This window comes from Streptopelia decaocto (genome assembly GCF_964273445.1).
Source record: "Streptopelia decaocto genome assembly, chromosome: 7".
NCBI lineage: Eukaryota > Metazoa > Chordata > Aves > Columbiformes > Columbidae > Streptopelia > Streptopelia decaocto.
In genome coordinates this window covers 16,760,306-16,788,247 of record NC_138661.1, presented here as the reverse complement: position 1 = coordinate 16,788,247, position 27,942 = coordinate 16,760,306, and the positions used below count along the sequence as shown (strand labels likewise).

General features: G+C 42.6%; 1 protein-coding gene across 1 annotated transcript in view; it reads right to left on the bottom strand.

The window, feature by feature from the left end:
• Positions 1 to 4,470: 4,470 nt before the first annotated feature.
• Positions 4,471 to 27,942, bottom strand: part of PRIMA1 (proline rich membrane anchor 1) — a gene marked incomplete at both ends in the record, with an annotated part of 49,423 nt that continues 25,951 nt past the window's right edge. Inside the window, 2 exons of the mRNA XM_082057390.1 lie at positions 4,471 to 4,570; positions 23,907 to 24,036. Of these exons, the coding sequence (XP_081913516.1) occupies positions 4,471 to 4,570; positions 23,907 to 24,036 (230 nt within the window). The remainder of the gene's footprint in view (positions 4,571 to 23,906; positions 24,037 to 27,942) is intronic.

Below are 27,942 nucleotides of genomic sequence, written 5' to 3'. Positions count from 1 at the left end.
TGAGCAGCAGCCATGAGCTTCTCCAAAACCAGAACAGAAAGTGTTCAAGCAAGCATGGTTAATTTGGGTAGTCAGAGAAGTGCCTGAAGAGGCACTGCAGCCATTTGTCCCTTCAGCATTTCTCTTCGATGTGTAGACTCTGTTCTCAGCTACACAACCAACAGGACACAGGAAACTTTTTACAAGTACATTTTTATTTAAAATAAAAATTAATTATGGTGTCTTTTTAAAATAGGGTACTGCACAATCTGTATATGCAACACAGTTTTTGGTACAGAACATACTTATTGAGCAATATCCTTAAATACTAAATATACATTAATGGCTTGTTTGAGAAACATGACAACATTAATTCTGATATTTTTTTTCTCTTTAGTCATTTAACCACTGATACAGATTTCCTATAAACAATATTTGTTTTCATCTGTACATGTGGTACACAGTCAAGAAGGCAGATCTTAGAATATTTACATTCATGCATTGATTTAAACACACTATTTTGCAATTTAAAATAATATATTTTTGTTTGTACAGGTGCAGGGAGTATTGTAAATACATATCTACCATAGGCCTGATTCTCCATTGCTTGGCAGCATCTATGGTCATGACCTGGTTGGAGCAGGAGGCCCACACTCGCTTCACATGCTGTGACCATATGGCATGCAAGACTGGACAATTAGGTCTCTGTATAGATATATATCAATATATTTATATCTTATATTTAGTAGAACTCTCCTCTTTCCTTCCATGTCTGTTTTTGCAGCATCTATCCAAGGCTGAGATGCTTTCCCGGTCACACAGCTGTGTCAGGTCTGAGCTAGGAAGGGCAGCAGGGTTGGGGCTTCAGTTCCACCCTCCCGGTGCTTCTGAGGACCCAGGAAACTCCACACTTTGCAGCTCAGGCCCCTAAAGTGCATTCCCTGCTTGTTTCTGCTATTTGTGATCCTTAAGAAGAAATCTGAAGTTGATGCTCTCCCTCAGGCTGAACATGGCAGTTTTCTGAGTCTGCCTAGGGTGGTCACAGCAGAGGGGTTAACTTCTTTGCAGAAATTGGCCACCTTTGCATCTGCTGCGGATCTGGCTATTTTGAGAACCGAGATATGCAGAACCTTTCTATGCCTGATATTTTGGTGGCTAAAAATAATCTCAAAATGCTTGTAAAGCCGTATTTTGGATTGCCAGTTCCCCAGATCCAGGGTCACTGCTTAGTGAAACCCTTATCCATCAAGCCTATTACTTTCCCTTTGTATTTAATTATAGTACCATAAGGAAGCACAGAAGCCTCTTCTATAAAAGCCTTGCAAGTATTCCGTGGAGCATTAGATGAAACCTAAACCATATCAGCAAACTTCAGAAACCATTCCCCAAAGATGCCGCTTTTCTGCCCTCCCCTTTCCGAAGATTTACATCTGCTTCCAGGGTACTTTTCAAGTACCTTTCTGAAGAACACCTTAAATTTTGGTGCAATGTAGTCAACTGTACTTAGGCAGGAACCTAATGGCAAAACCCGGTGCAGGTTTTCCCATCTCTTCCCGTTGCGCAGCCATGCGGTGCTGAGCACAGAGGCTGTGGACAAGCGGAGGAGCAGCTCTCAGCCTGGCTGCTCCTGCTCTGCTGTGGCCAATGGCTCATAAAAGCACACTGGGAAATGTTTGTTTACGAAATATTATGGTGATAATCTGCCCAAATATGTTTATTTAATATCAGCATATTGAATATAATGATAGCGTAAATCTGCCTATGCAAATGAGATGCATCTATATGTCTCAAAACACTGCCACAGAGCTGGTATTTTAATCTTGATTATACAGATGGGTAAATTGAGGCACAGAGAGGCAAAATTACTTGCTAGTAAACAGCAGAACAGTGGCAGAGTTGAAAATAGATCCTAGTGCCTCCTTGAAATGCCATGCCTCCTTCCTCACTGTGAGGTTTTTAATGTTTATGTTCTCCTGGGTGGGTTTTTTTGTGGGTTATGTCATGTCATGCTCCTGGGCTTTCTCTAGTGAGGACATTTTACTATTGACATCACTGAAAATCAGAAAGTGTCCTGTGACCAGCTCTTTAGACTTTTTCTTGCAAAAAACAGACACATTTTGATGCACATAATGGGCTATAGATCCCTTTTGTGATTTTGGCCTTACAGAACATATCTTTAAAGCTGTATTAGGGAATTAATAAAATCACAACCTTTAGGAGAAAGTGCTAATCCTGAGCCTGTATCATGCTAAACTCATCTGCATTCATACTTTCTACTCTCAGCTACACATGCAACCAGTCTCAAACTATGCCACATTTAGGCAGAAACAACTGGAGTAAAAAAAGAAAGGCAAACATAGGTAACTACACCAAAATAAATGTTATACCTTAAAAAATACTCTAGAAATATACTTGCAATATTTTTATTATACTATTTAGGGGTTAAGTGCTTTAGGCAATCAACGTTTGGGATACTAGACTCAAAGTGTAAATTCTGTCATTTTAATCCCACTTTGGATCTAAGAACATACCACTGTGTCTTGTGCAAGCACACAACATGAATATGGCAGGGAATGACCATACTCTGGGGCAAAGGGTTGCTTATTCCCTTTCACTTTTGTAGTTGCATTCACTTCCCAAGAAAGTCTAGCCTTTAAAAAATAACTTTGTGTAGCTAAACTTTTACAGTGATGACAGGCTAAAAAGCTAAACTAATAACTCCATAAAATCCTCAAAAGCAGTATATAGCAGCATTTCATTTTGTCATTGAAAAGATACTTACATTTACATACACCCTATTGTTCAATAGGTAATAGAAAACTAGAGATGGGCCTGAGCTGAAACTGCTGATTTGAACATCCTGGAGCTTTTTTGGGGAAGTTCTGCAGAACATCGTCTTCCTCTACCATCAGCCCAAACTCTACATCCCAGTAATAGATCAACCACAGACAGGAATGCATTCAAAATCCAGGTCTGATTTCTGCAGTTCAGGCACACCCTTACATAAAACTGAAAGCATTGGTGTGTTGCAGTACTGAGGGACACGATGGCCGGGGTGTAGCCACGTCCTGGAGCGAGGCTGGATCGTTACTCACAGATATGGAGACTGAGTGGTATTGAAGCTTGATGTCCAGACAAGAAGCCGGGGTGGAAATTCGTCTTTCACTGCATCACTACTTTCAGCACAGAGGTAATGGAGACATACACGTGGAGGTGCGACACGAAGGAAAGACCAGCGCCTCGGCTAGTCTCATCACCTTTATCCCAAGGGTTACTTACTGAGTCTAACCTGAGATCCTGCGTGAAAGGAATCTGAGTGGATTCAGCTTTGCTTTGAAGTAGTCTGCAATCCACATCATGGAAACTACAACACTAAGCTATCACACTGAATTTGGCACAATTGGCAGTCTCTGCCCAGGAGAGGCAGAGACTGAGTTAACGTGGGCACAACCAGCTTACCAGACCCTCACAAGTGGTCCTCCAGGACAGACCTACAATGTCCTTGGTGGGTCAGTTCAGGAGACTTGACACTCTCAGGAAACAACACTAATCAGTGAATGAAGAGGACTTCAAAGGGCTGCTAGTCCTTTCAACACAATCCCGCCCCAACACTCACACAAGATGTAAAGAACATCTTTCCTGTAGGAGCATCCCTGGGGAATCAGCGTGATGCAAACACAGAGAAAAATGAAGAATTTTACAAAGGAAGACCTTTCTAAAGACAAAAAATGGAGCGCAATGCAAAAAAGGATGCTGATTATAAAGTAATAATGTTCAAAGCACCTCTTAATTATATCTCTCTTTCAATAGCAATGTTAAATGTTAAAATCTTACATTTTGATTTCTTTTCCTGAAAAGTCTTTAGCCATGGAAATTGCATAGTCATCAGACCATAGATAAATTTCCTGGGATAAGTCACAAGTTCATGCAATTTTTGGTTGCTTGATGGCTTAACAGAAATATTTTTTCCCTTTTTAATAATGCAATAATAAGAATGATAAGAAAGAAGTATAAGCATACAAAATTATACAGGCTGGAGAAGCACGTAAGTGACACCTCCCACTAATGACCCTCAGACCCACTTTGTAATAAACTGCTGCCACTCTGGCAGATAACCTTCTCCTCGAAAGATCCTATTTAAGCTGCTTTTTTCGGACACTCTTTTCAAACTGAAAAGTCGGGGGAAGCGAGGAAGAAGAAGCGGGAGGCATCATGACATCGATTTCATGAGATGCAGCATGCAACGCTTATGCCTTTGTGAGGCCTTTTCCCCCGGCAGCCCGGGTGGGTGAATTTATCTTCCCCTGGAGAAGCAGAAAGCCTGAAGAGCAACCTGCTTTTCTCTTCTGAATCACTGATGCGTGCGCTGTTTCTGAAATGAAGTTCTTGGCCACAGAGCTCCTTTCATTGCCTTACTTCACCCACCTTGCATACTCCACGTGTGTGCTTTGAAAGTTTACCACCTCCTGTGCCTTGGTGGGGTTTTGGGGATTATACGGCCGCATTGTTATCAACTGTTTTGTTGTTTTGGGAGGAGGTCATTGCATATTCAGCCCGACTGGTTCCATTCTCTTCTTTTCTCATTGGTTTCCTTGGGTGATCCCAGGTTCGGTGATGTATAGGCAGGGTGGGAGGAAAAGAAAGGACAGAGATAAACATCTTCTTTGTCAATACAGATTGAAAACGAGGACATGTAAGGCACATCATAACACTGAACATTTCCTCTCTATTTTCCCCTTCTGAACAGAGATCAAAACAGCAGTAAAATTTTATCAAGCCTCATGATCCACCTGGAAGATGAAGAGTCTGCTCATAAACCCAGATAATGGGCTGTCAGTCTCCCCATGCTAGTCTGTGTATAGTTACAGGCATGAATCTTGCATGAGTTGAAGGCTGATGGAAGGAGAGCCCTCCACCTTCACCTTCATCCCTGGAACAGGGACTCAGGCACAGGGTCAGGCTCTGTCTTGGGGCAGTCTGGGGCCTTTCTCCTCAAAATGCAACATCATTCAAAATGTGATGATCACCAGTCATGTCCACTGAGGGCCCAACTCACCAGTCATCATAAAACCACCATGTTTGGTCAAAGGTGAGGACTCATCTGACCAGTGTAGATATGCACATCTGTGGTGACCATCCCAGACTACCTTCACGATCAATGACGAGAAACAGGTACTTTTAAAGCACACTTCAGAACAGCTTAAAGTGGATATCCAAGAGCAGTCAGATCTTTGTGCCCAAGGCATTCATGTTACTCTGCATTGTCTGTGAAGGAAGGCTAGTTTACTAGCCCAGACACAAATGTCCATATTCTGTGTGTTTGAGTTAGTGGCTGAAACATTGTGCTTGCTGTGACATACCAGTCCCCCAGCACTAAACACCGAAGCATCCCCTTTTTATTTTATGGCCACAGGCACCACCTGGTAACACAGGCCAGGATCACCAATGCGAATTGTGAGGCAATTCAGGAAATGCCCAGCAAGTGCAGAAATCTAACAAACATCTGCACATCATAGCATAATCTTCCTATTTGTAATTTTAAAGTGACTCTGAAAAGAGAGACCTGCACATAAGTCCCATAACAGACCATGTTACATCATATGTTTCCCCCACAACTTCTCTCCTCTGAAGTGGTGCAACCTTTATTTAAAGCTGAAGCTGCACACTTAGTAGGAGGAAACAGCTTTGTGCTTTCCACATGGGTATTTCAGACATTATGCCTTGAGTTGAAGTTGCTTCTATGGGCAAAAAGAGGACCAGACAAACAAATGTAATACAACAGTCAGCCTGTGCTATTGTTCTTGACACTGTTTAACAAAACAAACAAAAACTAATAAAAATAGTTAATGACATTGAATTTCAGGAAAGTATTAGTGAAATACTTATGGAGAAGGATTACAGGAAGATAAATTTGTTTTGCTTGAAATCTCAAAGAAAATACTTCTGATAGTGATACCTTATGCTGCTCCTTAGCTGGTAAGAGTTAAAGCTTGTTAATATATTAGCTGTGATTCCAGCTGTTGGAGAATGGAAATGGAAGAGCAGGGTAAGAGATTTGTTGAACCCTTTTACAGCCATTAAGACACTGTGCTTGTCTGTATCTGACACAAGCTCCTGAGGCTCTGTCTTTCATGCCATCATAAAGCACCCATCCACCCCACCATGTCCCTGACAAGAGGAATGGGGAACACGATGGCAATACTTTTCTGGCTTTTCCTGGGCAGGGAAAATGTGACTGTCTGCAAACTTCTGCGCTCCTTTCAAAAATTCCTTCTGTTTTCTGCCCCTCCACCTGCCTTGCCCCATTCCAACCCTGACTCTCAGCTCTATGAATAGTCAAAAAAATGAAGACATTTTGGCCACTTCTTTTTTGCTGCTTCGCCCCTGTTTAGCCCTTCTATCTTTCTTTTGGTCTCCTATGTGTTTCTGCACCTCTCCACTTCCATTTTCTTTCCCTATCTACCTTTCCTCTACTTTCTTCAAGTTAAAAAGTCTTCCTTTCATTTTAATTTACATTTTTCTTTTTTTTTTTTCTTTTGTTTTTCTAGAAGTGATTTCTGAAACTCTTTCTCTCTTCCTCCTTCTTTCTTTGCTTCAGTTTCTCTTCCCGAGAGCAGCTGTTTGCTCTTTCCCCTCCCCAGGCTGGTCTCCCAGCACAGACCCGGGGGGTCTGGAGACACTCCCTTGATGGCGAGACCTCTCTGGAGACACTGTTGGAGAGGTTGTTGTTGGTTTTACACCCCTGGCATCAGCATGCATTGAAAGTGTATTTTTTCAGAGCCTGCAAATAGTGGAATGGAGATTTAATCAGGATTCTGCTTTTGCCGTATCAACTGCTCAGTGTTAGCACTAGCAAAACAGAGCAACTACTTCATTGGGTCTCAATGAAATGGCTATTTAAGGCTTTTATTTATTTATTTTTTTTGGCAGACATGAAAGTTCAGGCTTAGAGAATGCTCTGTTTAACTCCTCCACTTAATTTGTCTCCATGTGCATGTCAGACATATATTTGGTGTCAAACTTGCCTCAGTTCCAACATTTATAATAAATCACTGGCTTGGCAGACTTGTATGCACTTGTCACAGTGATGAAAATTGACCTACATATTTAGCGAGCAAAGTCATTTTGGCCTGTTGTGATTTTTAAACTGCAGTTTTGCATTAGGGCACTAGTTCTGTTTGTGTCAATAGTGTGTGTCACTACCTTTTTTTTAACCTCGCATTTCATTGACTGTTGAGGTCCAAGCATGCAAGTTTTCCTCTTACACACAAAGGGAACCCTTTTATTCTATTTTCTGCCTGATAAGCTATATAATGCATGATCTTCCTACATATAATACTCCAAACCCCCTTTCAGCTGAAGTGTTGTGGCCCTGTATTTATGCATTTATATTCCAGGGAATGCTCTTCATTAGTAAAAGGGATGTTTTAAATTAGTAAGGGAATGAGTGGGGAACATTTTGTATCTGGCATACTCACTTGGTGGCAGGCGAAACAGGCTGTTTGCTAACAAGTGGTTTGCACTGCTTTGCAGTAGGATTTGTTACACATTGTGCTTTGATGTTTAGCAAACAAATTGGTGCACTCTTCATGCCAAACATCTGCGAATGAAAGGTACACGCAACTCTGTACAGCTTAGTACATGCCTGAAATGATGCATCAGAGTCCATAATGACCTCTCCACCATACATGCATTAATTTGCATGAGTCCTAAAATCAAGAAAGCATCAAACAGCCATTTAACAGTGTATTTCACAGGTCAGCCTTCAATTTCAGATGAGGTTCTGATCACATTACAAATCTTATTTATCAAAGACATTCATATTGGCTTGTACCAGTTCTCTGCAGAGTCCTGCGTAAAGGTCAATGTAACGATGCACATTCAAACATCATTTGTAAGGTGTCTTCAGAACATTTCTCAGACACAGTTTTTGGCCCTAGTCTTGTCACAGAACTCAGTACATTTGACAAAATCCTCCCTGTCAGCTTTGGCTACTGGTATAAATATGGCATAAACCTACTGTCTGTAAGGCAGTTTGGTAGAGTGCTATGGGAGAGTTTCACCTTGTGTCTTGCTTGTACACACTGAAGAAAATATCAATATATGACTTTTCAGACAAAATCAAGCAAAAGATGTGCAGACTATTCATTTAATCAGGAATTTATTATGCCTTGTTAACTTATAGGCTTATTGAAGCTTTGAGGAGAATAAGATCACCTAGAAATGGGAATAGAAGTTTTGTCCAGAAGAGTAAACCACAACAGAGGTTAAAAGACGCAACGTAATCCACATGCTCATACTCTTCAAGGTGCTTTTTGCTCAGAAGGGATGAGAGTTAAGAATAAAACCTGATTTCATAAGACAAGCCTGAGCATTACAAACCTGTTTCCTACTGCCTACCTCTGTAGCAATGTCTCTGTTGAGTGCCAGTGGACTGTGGCCAGCATCTGGGAAGGCTGGGCTCTGGGAAAACCTAGCCAAGCTACGAGAGGGTGACCTTGTGCTGGCAGCAGAGAAATGAAGGGATATTAAATTCACCTCCTTCTGGGACCCCTATACCGAACTCAGCACAGTCAGGAGATGCCTCCACATGGGATTTGCTGCCCTGGATTATCCTCTGAGGAAAAAATCTACTCTGTTTCTTACAAAACAGGAATAGAGCTTCATTCTTTTAAAATGCAGTTAGTGGAGGGAAGGCTGCTTTGTCGTCCTGGCTGTGCATTATTGGAGGAGATGCCCAATGCTCAGAAGACCACAGTGCATCTCCAGTCTTTCCTGGGTAGTGGTACAAAACTGTAAATCATACTTAAAAGGCACTTGCAAAAATATATATTAAAAAAAGATTGCATTGTGTTGGTATCAGTATCAACTGACAGAGATTTTGCCAACAGTGAAAGCTATGAGGCATCTCTGCACTGCCTTTGCGCAGCTGTACCTGTGCCAATGTACAAGGTATCTGTGCCAAAAATCCTTCTGTGTTTTCAGCGCCTCTCACAAAGGTGAAGAACTTGTCTCTCCTCTCAAAGCAGTTTCACCTTGAGGTGGTTGCTACCACCAATGAAACTGCTACCATGCTCTGCAGGCAGCCTCGCTTTTGACTGTCTCTGCACAGGGCTGTACAATGAGGAAGGAGAAGCGGCCGGCAAGCTGCTCCACTGGCGAGCATCACCAGGGCTTGCCTGCCCCTCCTGCCTCGCCGGTGGCATGTGCTGGATCGTGTGTGTGCCGGGTGGCTTGTGTGCCCGCCGATCCCCGGGGCAAAGCGGCAGGAGGGAAGGGGCAAATCTGAGAGCTGAAGATGTACTGCTTATACATGCAACGACTTCAAAGCTCTTCTCCGTACCAATGAATATTTCATTAGCTATCAACACATAAAAATTAATGATTTTCAATAAAATTGGGTCTCATATGACACACCCATTTGCTTCATAGGATTGGTCTATCCTGATGTGTCCCCAGTGCACAGCAGAAATATCCAAGCTACCTATATACCAGTAGATATCCAACTGCAGCAGCACGTTCCTAGGTTAGAAAGTTATCCAAGAAAAAGGGTAAATACCTGGTAGGTATATTTTCACTCAGCTTTGCCTCATGAGTTAGGATGCTAGCAGTACCTATGGCAGCTATATTTAGAGGTCTTGGCTAGACTTCACTGCTGGAAGCCCAGACAAGATGATATGTGGGCTACAGTCACACTTCAAAAACATCCTTATTTAGCAGATACAGGACAGGAATGGAAGAATAAATATTATAATGTTATTCCATCACAGGAATCACCTCTCCCAGTAACCTAAATGTCTAGAAGAACATAAAGAACTTGAATGGAGACTGTTTACCTCTCGGTACTGTGGGTGTTCATCAAGCAGCTGTTTGTTTCATGCTGGCCATCAGCCGTCAGAGGTGAATCAGTTCCCATGAAAGCAACCGGTGGCAGAAGAAAACTTGCTTTCTGAGACCGGTTTGTGAACATGACCAGCTAGCGGGGCTCAGTGCCCTGAGAACAGCTGTTTCCTGGGACATAGCCATCAAATCTGTGTGCAGCCGCCCACCACAAGCCTTGCCTAATGACTAACCTGGGCTGGCCAGCCTAGGCCAGCCCAGGGGTACGGGGCTCATGTTAAAGATGAACACTTCTCTGAAGACAGTTTTAAGAGTCATGGGAAGAGAGTCACATTCTGACTGCTCCATTTGACCGTCTCAAAGGAACCAGAAGAATTAGATCTGGATCTTTTTTATTTGACAATGCAAAGATAGAAATAAAAGAAGAAACCCTAATGATGAAATTTCTCTGAAACCTTAGATTTTCTCTATTAAATTAGTTAACAGCCATATGTTGACCATCTCTCTGTCCAGAAAACAAGCAGCATACTATTAATTACTTGTAGGAAGAGGTTACTGGCTCAACTACTTCCCACGTACAAAGCAAATGGTTTACTGTTATAATAAAAAGCAGCTCCATCTGGACAACTTTCAGCAATGCACTCAATACTGCTCAATGTTTGTCAAGTACCAGTGTTCAATACTCTCAGTTTCCCAAGGCTTTCACATGTATTCCTGTACCTCAGTCTCCAGTCTGGTAAGTAAGATAGTCCAGCACCTAAAAGACACAAACTGTCTTGCCCCGGTGTTTATTACTTATTATCCCAATAAGTGATATTTTTACTCTTCAAAACTAGAAAGTCTTGTAGGTAACCTGTGTGGTATTTATTACCTGTATTTAGTTACTTTCAGTTTTGGACATTTGAAGGAGGTCTCTTTTCTCAAGCTGCATTGCCCCTTTGCTCCTTGTGAAAAAGAAGTGTCTTTTGTGACCCAGAAAAGGCCATTCTTTCCCTGGAGACCTTTGAATACTTCAGTCTTAGCCAAACAAAACTAGTTTTCAGCTAGTAAATAAAATTTACTGGAGAAAGTAAGCATGCAATTTTTAACATCTTCAGATCTTTTCTGTCTCTCATACGTGGAGAACGGGAGGAGATCTGTACAAGTGCATGGGCTAGGACAATTATACAAAATGGGAAAGTCTCTTTCACAGCACTGCAAGTCATGGTGCATCAGTAGGATTTGATCTAGCCCCAAGATACTTTCTCCTAAGTAGAGTTTCTTCTTTTCTGACTGTTCACATGAGCATTTTCATGCCTGCAATTTATGGCTAATTCAGCTCTCCCACACAGCCATTTTTAGCTGACCAGTTTCTGGAGTATATTTAAGCAAGCCCTGCAGGCATGTGGGTGATTTCTGCTTCGGGGTGTTTCACGCTCCCCTGTGACAGTCAAATCCCACTTGCTATGCACAGATGGAAGATCTGTCCTTCGATGAGTGCTTTTCTCAGAGGGAAAAAAAGTCGATGCAGAGCCGCTCTGCAGCCATTCACCCGCACTCAGAGGTTCTCTGAGCTGATGCGCTCAGGTGCAAAATGTGGTGGGCAGAGCTCTCACTGCAGAAGTGCATCTGTCCCAGCCTGCTGGAGTTGCTCGGGGTATATCTGAAGGGAGGATTTGGCCTGTTCAGATTGCAAGTAATTGAAATAGATTGCTGAGCCACATGTGAAATTTAAGAAGTGGAGTTTAGTCTTCACTTATTTTCAGCAGTGCAAAGTCAGAGTAATTCCACAGACTTTGGTGGACTTGAGGAGGATTTGTTCTGATGTTACAAAGGAAGATCTGTCCCTGGGAGACTAAGGTGATGTGATCACATTTCCTACTAGGTCTTCAATTAAGCTAACTTCAGAATTATGCTCCTACACAAAACCAGTGTTAAGGAAGAGAAGCAGCTTTACTATTAGGATACTGAACTCTTAGCTGACATAATTGATAAAAGTGCTTTCAATAACCCTTCATGTTATGACCCATTCTTTGTATTCCCTGTAATGATCTTTAAAAAGGTTTATTGACTGCAGGGATATTACAGCTAATGTTATCCAGCAGGTCTTCTCAGTGCAGAATACATCACTGATATGCTTTGAGGACAAAAGGAAAAAAAATGAATGAGCCTAATGTAAAAAAAAAGAGCTCGTGTCGCTGGTCTTCAAGTCTGGCAAAAAACACTAAATAAAAAAGAAAAAAAAAAAAAAAAGAAGATATTAAATGCACAGAATGAAGGCATCCTGTTTCGAACAAAGCAAAACCATGTCTGGAGGATGGCCATGGCCATGACCATGCCTGGCAGTGTGCTACATGCTGGCAGTGCCCTCTAGAAACGAGACAGACACACTCTCACCCCTCAAAGGCCTGTCCTGCCATAGAGCAGTGTAAACAGCTACGGTATGTGTGTGGAGCTCGGCTCATGGGGCAATGCAGAAACAGCCTGGGATTGTCAATATGTATGTCCCTAAAAAAAGACATCTGTATTGGAGCGGGAAGGAGAAGAGGGAAAAGTGCAGGGATCCCCTGCCACAGCTGCAGACGGGCTGGTGCTTTGTGCCCTGTGTTCTGGGTCAGGGTGGCCACTGGTACAAGAAAAACGTGGGGTTGAAGTAATAAGGGGCAGAGAGAGGAGCTGAGCAAGGACTGCTCTTCACCGTGCTCCTGCTGTCTCTGAAGGACAGTAGGTCTCTCATCAGCCAAGCGACTGCAGATATTGCCAGTTTAGGCACCAGACTTTTCCATCTGCAAAACAAAGTTGATCTTCTGTGCTACTTTCTGCCCAGATTTTTTTGCTGAATGTAGATAACTACCTTGCTATTTGATCCCTTGCTAACATCGGCACAAACTTGAATGATGGACTTGATCCATACAGAAGAACAAGGCTGCTGCTGTTTCACGGAATAATTGAAATTGAATTTCACAAAATTATTTAAATAGTAATGGTTAATTTCTGTGCAGATGAACCAAAATTCTCTGTAGATTTTTCGTTGTAGAAATGTCTTCAATAGAAGAGTGTCTGTGACACAAACAAACGCAAGCAACTCAGAAGAAAACAAAAGCTTGTAAAATGAACTGACCTCTGCAACTATCTTGATCACTTTGCATTTGAGGCAACCTGTCTCTGCCACCAGCTAGAGTAAGACCACTAATTTCCAAGCAGCTGCTTCTGAATTTCTCCACTCATAAAGAAGAGTCTGCAGAGCCAAACCCTTCTCTTTGCAGGACAAATGCAAACTCCATCAGGCACAGCATGTTCCCAGCCTTCCCATGCTCCAGGAGCACAACTGGGCAAGTCCATACAGAGGCAGAGGAACCAGCAAGTCCTGCACACCTTGATGTCTACACAAAGGTTTGGTTTTGTGCAGTTTGAGAACCGTGTTTAGACAATTGTAATTGGGGACAATTTCTGAGAAAGGATTTGAGTTCAGCCAGTCTCCACACTGGCTTCCCAGGGCTCAGAGCAACTGAAGGGAAAAAATGGGTTATCCTGCAGTCCCTGTTGCTTGAAGTGTTAAAATCTTTCATCAGGTTTCCTGCTACTGCCTCAAAGAGCAGACAACAAAGAAGGCATCCTATCTCCACCTGAAACCTCTTTGCATGGCCTCTTTTCAAGGGCCAGAATGAAGAATGACCCTATTTTCCCACTCTTGTATTGCACACAGCTGGGATCAGACCCTTTACATCAGACTCCCCTGTTAGTGCTTTAAGTCCATCATTTGGCACTAGCTTGTGGAACGGATGCTGCAATGCCCATCTCCACAAGTGTTCTGTGACATGACTATTTAGCCAACAGCTCTGTGAGATGGACAGACCAGGAGCACCATTCTCCAGCCCAGACATACTGGAAGGGGCGGCCATGTGCCTGCTGATGGAGGGGAGACCCGAGTCAGAGCGAGGTAAGCACGCAGCAGAGCAGGATTATCCCAGCTGATGCCATCTTCTCCCACCCGCTGATCTGCCCATGCCGACCTAGTGCATGTCTCGCCTTCGCAGAAAAACTCTCCCATGCAGGGAGCTGTGTGCTGCTTAGCAACACGGGAACATTATAAATATTTAGTAGTAAGTACGGGGGGTGCAGAGAAGGAAGGACAGAGTTAGCAGAAATCAGATTATGTAGTCACACAAGTGGTGGCAACACAGCTGCAAGGGGCTTGATGTGTGCCTGAGAAGCATTGCAGCTCTGTGAAGGGGGACCCTGTCTGCACCCCTTTTCCCCACGGGCAGTGTGGCTGCATGGCAGCAAACACCACAGCAAGGTGGGGTGTGTGTGATGTGACCTCCCTTCAGAGCAGTGGGGACCCCCAAAACCAGCTGGTGTGGACAAGCACCCCTGAGATTTCCTTTATCAACTTCTGCTCTAAGCTAAGGCATAGAAAAGCTGAGATCTTGTTTTCAAACCAAGTTGTGACTAATTAGGCAAAGATGTGAAACTAATGCACACAAATTACAGTGTGAAATACTGCTGCCACGGTCAAATGCCTTGTTACCTGTGGCTGAGATTCCCTGCACAGGAGGAAAGACATCCAAGCACAGGTCCTGCCATTCCCTGAGCTCTATCTTTTCCCAGGGTCTCTGCACACACAAGTTCAGGTTAGACTCAGGCATCAAAACCAAAGTCAGCAGAAGCCACGAAGTAGTGGAACCAAGGGTGGCACCAAGCCAAGACTGCTGGCCAGAAGTGTGCTGAGAAGCCAAGCAGGAAAGGGGTATCTTTTGCATGGTCAAATGTGGGGTAATGTGGTGGTGATGCAGGAGACAGAGCTCTGCAGAAAACAACAAAGGGCAGAGAATGGGAGAGAATGCAAACAGGGCTGAGCGGTGTGCTGAACAGTCTCGGTCATCTTGAAGGTGGCTGGATGTGTGTGACGGGTAGGGGACCAAATGGTGCTTAGCTGCGCCACAGTCAGGTCTGGCTTCTTGTCACCCCAAGGCAGAGCAGAATGAGCCTGGGCAGAGCCTGGATGGGACAGCCTGGGGCATGTGTGGGAACTGCTGGGGCATTCCCACACTTTTCTGGCTTTCTTGTTCTAACTTTTGGGATTTTAGAGGTCCTGAAAATCTACCATGTACATTGAACCCAGTGAGAGCTGCAGTTGTTCAGCCACTGGAGAAATCAGGCTTTACTGTTTTTACTCCAGATGCACTGCAAATCCTTTGGGGAAAGTAAAAGGGGGTAATAACGGCACCCAGCAGGTTCCTATGAGATTCACATTATGTAGAGGGATTTTCTGGGTGATACATAGCTGGAGTAAAGATTTACACCCCCACCCTACTACCATGGGTACAATTTCCTCTGAGTCATAAAGAAAGATTGTCCCAGGCACCCCAGGGTGCTGCTGCTGGGTTCTTGAAGGCTGTAACAAACACAGTCCTAAGCTCGGATATCTCAGATAATCAAGCCCAAAACTTTCTTTAAATGTTCTTGCACACTGTGGTACGTAAACCTCAGCCACAGCTGTGGCTTTTCACCATCGGGGCCAGCCACAAGTGTCCTCGTGTCAGCTTGTAAAAACTATGATTGGCTTACATATGAAATGAATTCATAAGAAAACTTTATTTATTTGTCTTGTAGGATTTTGAATATGTAGGAGTCTTGAGTTTTAAGTCAGTTTTTAAACAAGTAGTTAAAGAGAACCCTGATCTCATATTTATTCAGATTTCTTCAGAAGTTACGGCTTCAGGAAAACATGTAATAAAAAACCCATGGTAAACCTAGCAACCCTCCTGTGTGTTTCAAAGCTCTAGTATCCACTTGGACCTCCTAATTGCACTGTGGTAAAACAGGAATATTTCAACCAATATAATTAGGCCAACATTAGCATTATATTCTGGCATGAGCCTGTAAAATTCAGCCATGGCTATTACAGAGTTGCACTGAGGCAAAAACTGTACAAGACTTGAATCTATCACAAGAGGTCTGCCCATTCGGTGTGGTACCCTCATCTGCAGTAGAAAACAGAAAAATGTCAAGTTTATTTCTGGTCACAGTGAAAAGTTAATTGATCACAGGATAGAACATAATGCTCCACAGATTTCTGTTGGAATCTTTGTCAATACATCACAATTTAGGAGTGAACAAGTGAAAAATGATCCATAGGAGAGTATTCTGTGAAGCACTTGGACCACTTGTTTTGTACTAAAGAGTAAAGCCCTCTGAAGGCTTCCAGTGTTACCAGTTATGAGAAACAGTGGTGTATGTTACCCATTTGTGACAACAAACTTTCCCCCTAGCCGAATGTGACTTTGGTATAACTTAAAAGAGACTGAGAAATCCTGCCCTATAATAGTTATGCAAACATGTTGTGCTTATGAAAATCCTAGACTGACAGTCCTGAAGAGCAGATTCTCATGCTTATCCAACCAACATGTACTGCACAGGCAACAGCAAAGCAAACTTTCCTGCACAGCACTGCCCACGCGGCTTGGCTCAGCCATCTCTCCAAATAAAAGGCTACTTCGTCCACTTGTTTATCAGCCCTTGATGTGTCAAATATACCTGCTAACAAGTAGTACAAATACTTCTATTCAACTTAAAAAATTATGCACCCCCAAAACACTGGGCAGCATCAACTATTAGTCCCCCATTCCAAATCCCTCCTGATGACATTGAATCAGCAAAACAAATACAGCAGAGCTCTGGCATCTCCAGTGGGCTTGAGTCAAGCTGTAAAGCTGTTCAACAACTTGTCTCATATATTCTATGTTGGAAACTGTTCCACAACCAACAACCAGGCTTCAATACTGTTCGGAAGAACAACAGATTTTCCTTGTACTAGCACTCAGTTTTCATCAAGCAGGGCTATATTTAGTTTAATAAATAGTGATAGCTTTGAAAGAACACAAGAAAACCAATGAGAACGCAGAGAGGTTGTGGACTCCCCATCTGTAGAGATATTAAAACCCCAGCTGGACATAGACCTGGGCAACCTCCTCTAGCTGACTCTGTTAGAGAAGAAGTTTGGACTAGATGATCTCATGCTGTGCCTTCCAACCTCAACCATTCTGTGATTCTATGAACTAATTTCTTTATGGTTTAAAAATGGGATCTCTTGCAGAAAGATTGTCTTGCTCAGAGTATTTAAATTTTCATCTGCAACCTCAGTCCAAGGATGGGAGCAAATACACCACTGGGAGATGATAAGCCATGAAGGCAACACATGGGAACACACTGGGTTTTGTTTAGAGGTGACAGTAGACCTGGACAGTGGTGCTCAGTGGTAGATGCTGATCCTTTTGTTGATAAGCATCAACATTCAGCCAGTGGAACAGATAACCAGGCTACAGTGTGACTGTCTTCTTCCTTGCTGTTTTGGTTTAACCCAAGACAGCAATACAACCACAAGAGCTGCTCACTCACTTCCCTCCCTGCGTCCCAAATAGGGGAGAGAATGAAAAGGAAAGGGAGAAACCTGGATTGAGATAAACACAGTTTAATAAAGGAACAAAATACTAATACACTACTAGTAAATATATATCTATAAAATTGAAATAGAATATAAAATAAAAGATACTCAATGCAATTCCTTATGAGCTCCATCCACACCGAGCAGCCAGTCCCAGGAAACAGCACCTGGTCACAACAGCCGATCCCAGAGAGAGAAGAGAGAAGAAAGGGAGAAAAGACCCAGAGGCTTCTGCAAAACGGCAGGATGGCAAAAGGCCGAACTAATGAAATCCCAAACAGAACTCCCCTGAACAGGTCTCTGAGAGCAAAGAAAAGAGACACTCTAACTCTCTTTAAATATGAAGCATGATGCTAATGGGATGGAATCAGTCTGTATGTCAGTCAAGCTCTGCCCCATCTATCCCCCCTTCCTCACTGCCTCACACCTGTGGGCAGAGCGCTCAGAATGTCCTTGGCTCTCAGACAAAGGCAATTAAAAACATTGTTAACTCTGTCCCAAAGTGTTATCTCTTGTTCTCAAACTAAGTCCAAATAATGACCATGCTAGCTATGAAAAAGAAAGGTTTCTAACTGCCCTTCTGCAGAGCTGAACTGGCCTGACATCAATGAATTGCATCAAAGACATAGCTCTGGCCCCACAGACCTTCTTCTTCTTCTTCCCTTTGAGTGTCCCCCCCTCAAACAGTACTTTTTAACCCAGTTTTTCAACCAACTAGCTCACTTTATCTTCTGAGTAATTACTGTCTTTCCAGGCACCTGCTGAGAATTAAGACACCATTTCAGTACAAACCCTTCTAATGCATCAAGGAAAACAAAAGAGATTAACAATCTCAATTCACTTTGACCTGCCCGTCATCAGCCCTGCAATGAACATCCACTTCAAAGCCATTAAGTAAGTTTAGGGCACTCTTCTTTCTTCTCTCCCCACACTGAAAAGCATTGTTTTGTTGCAATTAATAACCATTTTGAAGTAGATTGTGCTCAGCCTCATTGCTTCTCATAGGAGATGGCAGGATTACACAGTCCTCGCTCTCTGGGGGAGTGAGTGGCACAAAACCGGCTGGGGAGAGGTGCAGGACCATGGCCTGCTGAGCAGGACTTACACCCCCGCACCATGGGACACACTCTTCCATACATACCAGCTCACACAGCCCCATATCCCACTTTTTTACCCTCCTTAAACAATCCTCCATGTTCTCCCCTGTCAAGCACCTGCCTTATTTTGTTAAACAAAACAAACTTTCTGAACCTTGTGTCCTCTACTGAAACTAAACCTTGCAGTACACAGGGTCCATAAATCATATGCTAATACTGAGTACCCTAGAAAATACCTGAGCAATGAATTTTAACACAGTTTAAATATGACCTGTCATTTTATTTCAGTACAATGTTTTCTTCCATTTAATTATTATTTGAAGGTGAACTCAGCGCCTGTTTAAGGAAGTGCATATGTAGGCATTTTGATACCGCTCTCTCAGGCTATGGGACACATAAAAAACTGTTGTGGTTTGACAAAGTTGAATAGTAAAAGGTGTATCATGCAAAACTTTGCTATCATCAACCTACTTTCTCTGCTGACTTAGCAAGAGGGCTCTTTGGCAGCAAACACTGTGGTACCTCTACTCTCAGGTACCTCTTATGCATCCTACCTAAAATCCAGCAGAGCCAAGGAGTCACAACCCAGACCCATGGGCTGCTCATCTATCAATTCAGACCGTATGGACATTCTGGGTGTACTAAGTACAGGTTTTTCACATGTTGCCGAACCATTTGAAACACCTCCTGCCAGGCTGCATAGCTGGTGCATCAGCTGTGACAGAGACCAGGATGTTCAGCTTTGCCTTCTCTTTTGAGGTTTGAGAGATGGCTCCAATATCTTAATTTTACACAGGGAGCCAGGGATTTATTTTTTCCTATTTATGTAAATATCTTACTCCCCTAACAGACAATGACACACCAGTGAGCTGCAGAAATAGGATTACATACTGCAGGTCCCTCTCTCTCCCAGCTCAGTTACTTATTTACCAAACAAGTCTTGTTAATCCTCTTTACTGTGTTTACTTCTCACTTTCCTCCAGTCTTACTGTCTTACTGTTATTGAGGTGCTTGGAGACATTAAAAGAAAGCTTAAGAGACAACCACCTCCAGAGCTGAATAAAATGAATCAAGCTCCACTGATTGTTTTTGAATCTGTACCAATTTACATCAGATGAAGATTTGTTAGAGCTGTTGGCATTCACGATGCACTTGCCCAAATCCAGTCCATAATCCATGTAATACTGAAATGATCCAGCTTCCTCTAGCCTGCGCTAGTTTATGAATTGTCATTGGACCTCCTGTTTTTACTTGTGACAGTGTTCCAGGGAAAGAGAAAGAATGGCAGGTTTTTACAGATGAAGAAATGCTAGAGAAGTACATGGAGGTATTACAGATTTTGAACCTGTTATTCATCTGTTCTTTCTATATCTTACAGAAATCATTGGTTGTGAGATAACTTTTGTTACTCACGCAATGAGCAGAAAAGTCCCACTGCTTACAATGGATCTGAGCCCTGGCCAGTGAGCCTGTCCTAGAAATCTGCAAATGTTACAGACTGTGACTGCTGCTAAGTGTCAGCACTTAACATTTTTCTAATGTGCCATGGAAAAGTTTCTTAAGAGAAGATTCACATTTTCTAAAAGAGGAAATATCCCTCTGTCACCATGACCAGAGGAAATAGCTGTTCCTCCGCTGCCAAACTGAAGGTGCTATGACTGTGTGTGTAACCATGCTGCAGCACAACACAACATCACATGCGATCTCCTTTGGTCCTTGATCTATGCAGCAGCACCCATCTGTACCTGGTGTCCCAGTCCTGCAGTGCCCAGTACTGCAGACACCAGCATCACTCAAGGAAATGTAGAGGCTACTTTAAAATCCCTTAAGAATTGCATCATGTATATCTTCCCAAGAGTTTAACCTGTCTGTCCATTCTCTGAATATTAAAGCTGATTGACACATTTTGGTATTAGTTCCCTCATGGACCAGAGAGGTCAAATACATCCATTGGAATGGATTTCAGCATTTCTTATGACCATTTCATATTGGGAGAACCTGAGTATTTCCAAGGGACACGCAGGGATGGAGATAACAACATACTGGCTTGGTTCTGGTAGTTACTTTATACAAAGAAGCAGCAATCCATGTGGTTGTATTTTATTACAAAACCCCTTAGTACCTAAAATTGGTGATATGCTGAAGTTTTAGCTTTTGCAAGAGAAAACAAATCACCCCAGGACAAACAGTTTTTATACAGATTGAATAAAAATACAGCCGAGTTACAATACCTCGAGGACAGTCACTCCCTCTCTTCCTGCTACCAAAGAGCAGACGTGAGAGTGTTTGATTTGCTCTGGCCCTTTGAAATCAGTAAATGAGATTTTAACTTAAGCACAAAAGGATTTTTCTTTTTGTTTCTACTTCAAATTTGATTCATATAAAAGTGAGGGATTAATACAACAGATCCAAGCTCCATGCAAATAAATCTCTCCCTGCACTCTCCTACTAAAACATTTAACTCTTGTTAAACCCTACAACCAGATGACTGCTGTTATTTCACTCTTCAGCATTTCTTCAGTGCTTACAATGTTAATTAAACTGAGCCATATGCTTTAGGCTTTTGCAATAGTCTCCTGTAATACTTATGGATCTGTCACTGGGAGATAAAAACCACGTCTACTATAGGAGATACATAGGATCTACAATAGACAGGATACATAGGATATAGATAGATGTATACATAAGATACATCTGTCCATGGGTAAAACTGGTAGTATCACCAGATCTGAAATCATATTCAGTATGTTCTCAGTATTTTTCTTATTATTTATTTAATTATTATTTATATTTTTCAGCTAATGGACTGATGAGAATTTTTAAATGTTGTTCCTTTTGCACTAAAAAATTATATGAGCTATCTGCTGCTGCCAAGGCAGTTTTCCTGCTTACTGGCACTTCCAGTTTTTGTCACACCCCAGGCTCTCATCAGAATGAGGGTTTCCAAATGAGAAGACATGGATCTCCTTCCCTGCTCCTGTCTAAAAATGCTGGAGGGTGGCAATCTTACACAGCATATGTTTCGTTAATAATTCTTGCCACTTTCACATTGACGCTGCTCATCAGACAGTAGGTGATGAATCGCAGTGACACCCCTGAGACACAGGCAAATGCTTTCAGAGAGATGAAATGAAGCAGGTGAGGGCTTTGAGGGGCAGTTTGTGGTGGGCACGGTAAACAGTCCCATCCTCAGCATACTCTGCCACTCTCCTGTTCCGCCCCACAGTGACCAGTTACACAACAGTAGGGAAACAAGGCTGGGACACCTCTGAAACCTGCAAACATGCCTGGCATGGTACAAGAAGGAAAAGACGATGTTCAGTGGTGAGCCACAGCACTACCCTCACCCAGAGCTAAGAAAGACTCAGGCAGGCAAAGGTGGGGTCTTCAGGCTGGGTTCTGATCTCCACATCAAGGCAGTCAGCATGTGCCTTTCCTGGGGTAGAAGAGGGTGGTGCCATATCGAGGTTACAACACAAACTAGACGCAGCTGGAGGATGAGTGGGTGGTGCTCACATCTAAAGGGGGTGGGTATATTCTAAGTAAGAGACAACGCACTGCCCTGGAGGTAAGGGACAGATTTGTCAGAAATGCTGCAGTGACAGAGGTCTCGGTTCCAGGAGATGTGCAGGAAGGAGGGCCTGACAGGAGGACTGCAGAGGAGACCTGGTAGGATGGGGTGTGAGAAAGGATGGGGCAGAGCACGACTACAGAGCTGGAGGCTGGGAAAACACTGAAGGGACTCTAGGCTTCAGCATCACCTAGATTAATCCCCTCACTCTTTGTCTATCCACCTCTACCTCCCAGCAAAAAATAGACTGAAGGATTTCTCACACTCGCTAAAGCCAATTCAGCTCAACAAAATGGGATAATACTCTGTGTCAAAGGCAGAGATGCCTCTCTTGCAAAACGTCTTATCTTATTTGCCAGTGTTTATCAATAGATATCTTTTACAGTAGATCAAGGAACCAGAACTACTGAGGAATGCTGCCAGGCACTTTAGGGCATCCTTATAACAAAGCTGTTTTAGGAAGGTCCCATTGATGAAAAGAAATGCTCTAGTTACTCTGTAAAAATATAATTAATAAGATTTTCTTTTATAGCTGTCTGTCCCACATCTAAGCAGTTTTCAGCTTAGCGTTTGTCAGCAGTGTGAATGTCAACAATAAGAAGAATCTAAGAGGAATTTTCACTCTCTGAGCCTAATGCCTGTTCAAGCAGCTGACTTGTGTGTTGATATTCACACTGTTGACAAATAATGGGTGTCTTCATCAAGTATCTGTATTATTGTTCACCAACATGAAGCATAAGACTTTGTTATGTGAACTCCCACAGCCTTTTCAAGGCAGCTCTAAATTTGCCTGTTCAAATTTCTTTTCTGTACCTCTCATCTACCAGTATCAGAGCAGATTTGAAGAGCAATTCTTCGCTAGGCACATGTTGCCCTGGAGAGTTACTGCTCCAGCTGGTATATTTTGCAGCCTTGGCAGAAATAATTCACAGTTTGGCCCTAGGCAGACAAATACAATAGCTGTTTTTGAAACAAATACAACTTTCCACATGGAATTGGACCAATCCCCTATGAGCAGCCGCTAGCAGATTAGAAACTACAAGTAAGAAATTTTGCTCTGTATTACCAACCCAATTTTACTCCAATTTCAGCACTTCATAGATGATTTTTAAGAAGTTCAGTAGCTAGACTGAAAGCCTTCCAACTCTGCAAAACTAATAAGCATTCATTTTAGTTAAACTAGAGTAGCAGAGATACTTATGTAAATTTAATGAGAAATTAGACACAGACTTCTGTCTTCTTGTTTGAATTCTCCCTTTTTGATGCTCTTGGATATACTATCCTCCAAATCCTGCATAAATTTTTCAACCACAAAGCATGTGTGATGCTCCACCACTGTGACATGCCTGCTGAGGCTCATAAAAAATGTTGCAGTTGCTTTGCATGCAGATAACTTTTTCATAAAAGGTATTTTATTTTCTCTTCCCCCCCAAAAAAAAAAAAAATCCCAAAGCTGAATAAACATAATTTTATCCAAACTGTGGTTTGGATGTCAATGCTGTATCTCATGAAAGGTATGGATTTTGACTTTTTCTGCTCAAAATATGGAATATTATTTAGGTGAAGAAATGCTACAATTAGTCATGGGCCTGGGCCAGAAATCTCACGTCCCACATGTAAGTTTTGAATACAACCAGAACTGGATAGGACAGTGTTTCCTACATCTGCACTTGGCCAGACCAAAGCTATCAACATTCCCCAGCAACCTGCAGTAATGTGACTTTGGGGAGTTCATATTAATCTGAACACTGTGGCCCTGTCCCATTTCTAGTTTTTCTCCTCCTTGTGCCCATAGCTGGGCATTAAACTTCATCCTTGACACAGGCAGGAATTGGTACATACAGTGACTTTCCAATAAAAATACACATTGACTAGAGGATGCGTTTTGCCTTTAGGATGCATATAAAATAACATGGTGTCAGCCAAGTCTTGGGTCAACAACCTTTGAGGGGTTGTATTGCCCTAAGCACAGTAAAAGTATCTGGAGTCTTACCTTTTTATGGCTTTGTAGCAAATGATGACAACTACGAGGAGGAACACTAGTGTGGCGCAGCATACTGCAATGATAATAACCAGGCCTGGCCACCAGGTCTCTTCAGTGGGACAAAAGGTAGACTTGGGAGCTGTAACAAGAATGTGGAAAAACACATGAGTTCTCCCAAATAAGCCGTGTGCAATCAGATACGCTTCAGTCACCCATGCAACAGCACTACGCCAGGGCCACAGATACGTGCAAAGAGGATATTTCACATTTAGCAATCAACTAGTTTAATACTAGATATTTCTTATCATGGTCCCCAGATGACCAGCTTCTCTGTGTCAGTGCTGTCCACATGCTCAGTGTGAAAGAGAAAGGCTCAGCTCTGCTACCCATGGGAAACATTTCCTCCCTCTGCATTTGCCATCTCCGGCTGCATCAGATTTAGTTTTAGAGAAAGATGTTACACTGATAAGGGTAGGCTTTCAAACCACATTAGGGGATGTTTATCGGGGAGCCGCAGCAGTGCCTACCAATCAGTATTGCAGCTGCTATCCTTGTAACCTTGGAGCAAGGAAAGTGGGTTTGTTCTAAAAGAACAGGAATTCTATTTTGTTTATTAACTGCTTTTAGACAATTACAGTTGACAAGCTTCTTTCCCATTACATTGTGTTTGAATTGTATGCCCAATAGTTAAGAAATGTCAACATTAGGAAATGTTAACACATGAAAATAAAAGCAATTATTATTACATTTTTCTTCAATTTAGGGCTAGAATTGTCTACATAAGTACCACTCAAAACAAGCAATATTTTGCATTAAGAGTAATATGGGTGGTATTTGGTTTAGATCTTGTCCTTCAGGGCTGTATACCTCTTCCCCTGTTTTGAGCAGACACATTTCCTGAGGGATGGTGAGCCACAGACAATGGCAGAGGGGGAAGAGACCCTTAACTCAGTGTACACAACCACATAGACTCTGTGAGAATCTGCGTCACCCTAAACGAAGTTTGATCAGTCAATGGGATTGCCTAAATCTACATTTTCAGTTAACTAGGGGAGAGAATTAAATATAGCAGAAGTCTATTTATTGAGTCTAATTATTTGATCTGATATATCCTAAATTCTGAACTGCCTATTATATGTATTGCAAATAGGTGCACAAGTTAAAATATGTTATCACACATGCATCATTTATTGTGAGCTGATATCTTCTGTACCTCCTGTGTTTGATTAGGAAAAGACATTACATACTCTTAGGTTTAACACTCATCATATAAAATCCTGATGTACACAATTACTGAGAGTTTTTTTCCCATTGCATTATCTAGAGAAAAATTGGCAACATTCACTCAGATAAATCTGCAGGAGCACCTTAGAAAGAGACTAGGTAAAGAACTGCAAAAAGCAAACAAAATAAAGCCAACAGGTTGATAAGATTATAGGCAGTTCGGCATTTGGTGCCACATAAGAGGTCCTATCTTTCTCACATGCATCAGGCTTCAACATATGCTATCACCCTGATCATACTTGTCTAGCAAATATTGCCTTCAATTTATTGTACATATACTGACTATGAGGGTGGGTTTTTTTGTGTTTGGTTTTGGTTTTATTTTTTTCTATGGGAGAGAAAAATAAAGTTGAAAAACTAAATTATTTGAAAATCTAATGGTTTCTGGTGCCTCTTTTAACAATATGTTCACTGCCAGACTATATCAGCAGCTGGCTTTCTACTTTATTACTATGTCAGCTGCAGAAGTCAGTTTCAGTGGGTGATGGAATTATTTATTGTGTTGTGATAAGGCTAATGTTTTTCATGTTTTTAATATTCTCAGAAAGTTTTCCATGTTGTTATTTTCTAAGATTCCAGAGCAGAGGATGACAAAGATGTTTGCACGAAGGAGCAAGCAGGCAGCCTCAGGGCCAGCTGTGCCCTCCTAGTATTGCCCTGGCAAACACAAAAGGTTGCAGTGAAATCAGAAGAAACAAATGCATCAGGAGATGCCATATAAAATGTGATGAGATCATAAAAAATGGGGTTAGTAAGGCCATCTTTATCTTGTCCTTGTTCTTCTTCCAAGGCGGGATCAGCCGAAGTATTCATAAAGCCAAATGACATGGTGAGACTGGGTTGCTCTTTGGCACAACATATGAGACTGACAAATGGCAGAGACAGGGTAAAAAACAAGGCTTGTCACGTCTCTGCGCCACATGCTCCTTGGTGGTTTATCAAGTATTCTTACATGGAGAATAAGCAGATACTGGTGGGACAGAATAGTCAGTATGACTCCTGACAGCCTATATGAAGTTAGTAGTGACAGGAAAAGAAGAATTGCTGATGTGGAGGCGATCCCTAATGCACCTGACACAGCTCCCTCCCTGCTGGTCCAGACCAGGCACTCAGAAAGAACCATGGGAAACCACACTGGAAGCTATCAAAATCTGTTTCTTAGTGGCTGGTGGGTTTATACAGCTTTAAAAATTCTTTTGTATTTCTACCCCTTATTACTGCAGTGCTAGGTAACCTTGTTTTGTGTAATGTCCCCCCCTTTTTCGAATAAGCTCCTGGTTGCGTGCTATTTTCTGCCTTTCTCAGTATGTATTCACATAACCTTCATTACTGTGACATTTCTATGTCCTTAATGCATTCCTCCTCATGATTATCCTCTGAGAAAGAGCAGAACTGCTTTTAATCCCCTTGTGTGGATGGGATGCCAAAGCCTGGCCCACACAGATGCCTCCCTGTGCCTGCCATGTTACGTGTCTATGAGCATCAGCTGGGAAAATCAGCCAAGAGGGGAACTTCCCAAAGAACCAGCAAGGTGCCTGGGAAGCATCATGTCCTCAGAGAAGTGCCTCTTAGTAAGTCCCACACTGAGCCCTTGATGTTTGTGAGACACTGACGTCTCCCTCCCCTGGGGCTGGTGCTCACAGTGCTGCTCTCTGGGGCAGCCCAGGGCCGGGGGAACTCTCCATCCTCTGCCTGGGTCCCAGTTCCCAGTTCGCTTGCCCACAGTGTAGAAAAAACACGCTGCACCTGGAAGGGTCTGAGCCTGCATGCATCATGCCGTCAGTGATCAGAAATTATCCTGGATTGAGGACACCTTGCAGCACACTCTTCCAGTTGTGCCACGTTGCATGGAATGACAACGTATTTCTTGGGCACACTCTAGAGGAGGGAAAACATGGATCTCAAACCCTACTCTAAGGCGACACTGAAATTATTATACAAAACACTGAGCAGAAGATGTCCCACACTACCTATGACAATGCCCACTTGTTTCATGGTCTTACGAAAGCTTTGACAAAATGCAGGAAAACACATTTTCCTGGTCACCCTCTTCTTTGTACCACCTCTTTCAAATCCATTATTAGTCCCCAAAAGGCATGTAGTTTCAGAACCAAATTGTGCCCTTTCTCTTGCCTCATACTGCTCGTACTCATACAAGCCTCATACTGCTGTCATTCACAGTGGAGTATTTGGGGAGTGGAAGACATCCCTGGGCACAGGGAGTCCCTTCATCATCACCACAGGGCTACCAAGAGCTGAGGGCTGGCCAGCCTGGCCATGGGGTTGGCTCCCTCGGCACCCATCACGAGTCTCATGTGAGCAGCTTCAGCTGCTCAGAGCATGATTACCTCCTGGTTTGACTCGTTCCTAGCTGCTCTTCACTAATCTCACAATCAGCTGAATGGAGAAAGGCATTTTCACAGTGCAAAACAAATGTGCTTTTTCTCCCAAGCCCCAAAGTTTAATTCTGCACCTTGAACACACTGTTGGTGGAAAGTGGTAGAAAAGCAATGACATTTTAAAGAAAATAAGCAGAATGAGCTAAGCAGTCAATAGCCTGTCATCCTGATGGAAATCCTGTCAAAATAAAGAAGATGTCATTCAATTAATAAAGTAATAAAGTAAATAATTGATACTTAACAGTACAGGTTTGGGAAAATACATCTTGTCAGACTAACTAGGTATTTTCTGAGGAGATTACTGGTTTGGTAATCACCCATTGATGTATTAGTGTTGGTGTGATAACTTTAGACTTTAGTAT